Raw genomic sequence first — 3262 nt, forward strand, 5'->3', positions numbered from 1 at the left:
GTTCTGTGGGCTCAGGCCCAGCCTGGCTGCCCCGGTTTTTTGTTGCTCAGAGGTGGCCGCCCTACGTGTGGGTGACCGGACGACACGTCGCCCGGACGTGACACTGACTCGGTGCCGGGTTTGACTCGTGGCCCTTTGTCTCAACTCAGCACCACGTTACTAGGCGACGGCGCGTTGGTTCCAGGGCATGGTGAGGAGACACCTCAGTTTGGGGGCAAATTCCCACATGTGGCGCCTTGAATCCCTCAGCCCCACTTCCGGTCCTCACTGCCCCAAAATGCCCCACTTCCGGTCCCCACTGACTCCCAAATGCCCCTCTTCCGGTCCCCAATGCCCACTTCCGGTCTTTCTGAGCCTTCCCCCAAACCAACTTCCGGCCTCCATCTCCCCACTTCCGGTCAGCGGGGCGGGGTGTCAGGCCCTTCGCTGGGCAGCCCTAGCTCCTGCTAGCAGGACCCGCCCCGTGAGGTCACGTGACAGTCTAAGATGGCGGCGCCCATGCGGCGGGCGTGGCAGGGGCTGCTCCGGGCCGCCCGCGCCTATCACGCCCCGCCCCCGCGGCGCAAGCCGGGCGGCGTGTACCGGCCGGACCCCGACGATCCCCTCACGCCCGTGTGGCAGCTGCAGCCCGCCTATGAGGCCAAGCTGTACGGGCGCCACGGCTCGGCCTCCGGCGTGGACCCGGCCCGGCTCTGGCCCGGCCCCGAGAAGCTGCAGGAGCTGGAGGCCGAGGAGCGGGAGTGGTTCCCCGGGCTGAGGGAGATGGAGGCGGCGCTGGACAAGAAGGAGCAGGAGGAGGAGAGGCAGCGGGTGGAGAGGTGCGGAGGGGGCCAGACCTGGGGGACGGAGGCCTGGGTCCCGACTGCCGTGGGAGGGGCTCTGAACCTTGATTCATTCCTGGGGAGAGGGAGGACCCTGGTCATGGAGGGGTCAGGGACCCCAAAACCTGACCCAGTTCCTGGGGAGGGAGGGCTCTACTCCAGAGGTGGGAGAGATGCTGGAACCTAACCCTAGTCCTGGGATGATGACCCCCTCTTTGGGGTGTGATCCCCAAACACATTGCTCGAGGAAATGCTCCAGCCCCCCACTCCTATGAGCAAGGTCTCCAGGCCCAAGACCCGCCCTCAGGCAAAGGGAATGGTGACCTCTGTCACCCACCCAAATTACAGTGCAAATCTTGGGGGCAGCAGTGGCAGTAGAGATACAAAGAGTCTCCCCCCTGTGGTGGTGGGTGTTTCACTGCTGGCTTGTTGTTTGCCCTCCTGGCAGAGAGAAGCTGATTGCCGCCAACATGGCCAAGATGCCGCAGATGATCGAGGACTGGCGGCGGGAGAAGGCGGCACGCAAAGAGAAGGAGCGGGAGGCCAAGGCCCGGCGGGCGCAGCTGCTGGCCGAGGCCCAGGAGCGTTTTGGCCACAAGGTGGACCACCGCAGTGCCAAATTCCAGGAGCTGGTGCAGGAGATGGAGAAGAAACAGCGCAAGGAGCTCAAGCTGAAGAAGAAACAGCTCAAGGAGGAGGCAAAGCAGAAAGCTGCTGCTGCTGCCGCCGCTGACCCAGAACCTGTTCCTGTCTCAGCTGGGGCGGCTGAACCAGCCTAGGGGGGCACATGATCTAGGAGCCTCAGATTGGGTCACTGCTGGTTGTCACTGAGCTAAATTCTGTTCCCAGTGCGTGCTAGACGGGGGCTGAGCAGGGAGCTGGCTCAGGTCTGGAACGCCAATCATGCTTCTCAGAGCAGCAAGTCAACACCACCAGTTACTCTAATTAGGGGGGGAGGGTGAAGCGTTGGGTCAATGGGCACTGCACTGCAAGGTCAGCCCCAGTGTAGGAGCTGCCCCCTGGAGTGTGGCAGGGGGTGCGGGCAGCCTCCCTCCCTGCGTGTACAACCAGCCATCTCAGCCTGGGTTCTTCAGACACCCCCAGCTGGACTCAGATCTGTGCACGGGCCACCTCGTGGAGTTTGAGTAGGGCAGAGGGAGGTCATTGGAAGGTCCTGCTCGCAAGCCCTAGGCTCCCCTCCCCCCACTTCAGATTGGGAATGATACGTTGTGGAGGAGCTGGCATTACCTTACAGAGCGCCGGGGCTCCCGAGTGAATGCTGCTATCGGAGAGAGGGTGACGACCGCATGGTGACTGTGTTAGCAATGTAACCACTAGGCTCCTTTCTCAGCCAGTTCTGCCCCTACCAAGCCGGCAACCTGAGATCCCTGTACTTTGTATGTTGAAATTAAATGCTCCGAGCAGGGTCTTGGCTACCTGGAACTTTTCTTTATCAGCCACTTCTGATCCCAGAAGGTTCTAATGTCTCTCCTGCCCACAAACGTGCCTTAGAGACCACTGGTGCTTCTAAGAGATGTCTTGCTTTTCCCCTCCCCCAAATCTGTCCCTCTGTGGGGTTAGTTCACTAGGATGCCCTTTTAACTTTGTCTTGAGCTGTTGCTATGGATTGTTATACAGCAGTCACGTTCCAGCCCAGTGGTGGCTGCATTTCAGCAGTGGGCAAGTGACGTGTGTGTGTGTGTGTGTGTATATATATATATATAAAATCGCTCTTAGCTAGGGCTTTTCATCGGTAGGTCTCAAATAGCTTTCCAAAGGAGGTCAGTATCGCTACCCCCATTTTACAGATGGGAAAACCGAGGCATTGGGAGGAGAAGGGACTTGCCCAAAGTCACGCAGCAGGTCAGGGACTAGAATCCAGGTCTCATGACACCCAGGCCTGTGCTCTATCCACTAGCCTCCGTTTCCTACCTCAAGGGGCAGCACAATTTTGTTAGGAAGAGGTGAGATTCACTGATCTTTCACAGGTTAAAATACCTGTCCATGGCCAGTTCCCTGCACTCTCTGCACCTAGTTGCACTTTCTTCCAAATTTGGAGACTGACTCCTACATGGCAAGGGTGTAACCGGATGCTTGTCCTTCCCTAGAGCGTCCCCTGCAGTCCTGCTCCCCGATCGCCAGCTTGGGGTAGCACTGTTACTCCTGAGTAAATACGGGCAAGTGAAATGGGGCGCAGAGAGGGCAAACACGTTAAAGTGGGAATAAAGTGCCCATTGACCCAACGCTTCACCCTCCCCCCCAACACGTTAAAGCCCGGGCGGGGACTTCCCGCGCCCCCCCCCCCAACCGCCAGAGGTCCCCCCCCCCCCCCCCCCCCAGCTCAGGTAGGCCCAAGTAAACTGATAAAGTGAGACTGGCCCTGACAGGTGTTCGGCCCATCCATTCCTAAAAGCCCCCAAAGACTGGATTCCTCCCTTGGA

The 3262-nt window shown here is 59.6% G+C and overlaps 1 protein-coding gene across 1 annotated transcript; it reads left to right on the forward strand.

Annotated features, from left to right (window-relative positions):
• Positions 1-486: 486 nt before the first annotated feature.
• Positions 487-2248, forward strand: GADD45GIP1 (GADD45G interacting protein 1). The gene is made up of 2 exons (XM_024217265.3): positions 487-818; positions 1270-2248. Exons 1-2 carry the CDS (start codon positions 487-489, stop codon positions 1598-1600), a joined length of 663 nt encoding a protein of 220 aa, XP_024073033.1. The 3' UTR covers positions 1601-2248.
• Positions 2249-3262: the final 1014 nt, after the last annotated feature.

The sequence above is a fragment of the Terrapene carolina genome, unplaced genomic scaffold (assembly GCF_002925995.2).
Source record: "Terrapene carolina triunguis isolate 2854851 unplaced genomic scaffold, T_m_triunguis-2.0 Scaffold833, whole genome shotgun sequence".
NCBI classification, from domain to species: Eukaryota; Metazoa; Chordata; order Testudines; family Emydidae; genus Terrapene; species Terrapene triunguis.

What these genes read in the sequence shown, in the direction of transcription:
- GADD45GIP1 (XM_024217265.3), top strand. Translation starts at nt 487, where the DNA reads ATGGCGGCGCCCATGCGGCGGGCGTGGCAGGGGCTGCTCCGGGCCGCC. An exon ending in GAGAGGCAGCGGGTGGAGAG is followed by an intron (nt 819 to 1,269) that starts GTGCGGAGGGGG and finishes CCCTCCTGGCAG; the next exon opens with AGAGAAGCTGATTGCCGCCA.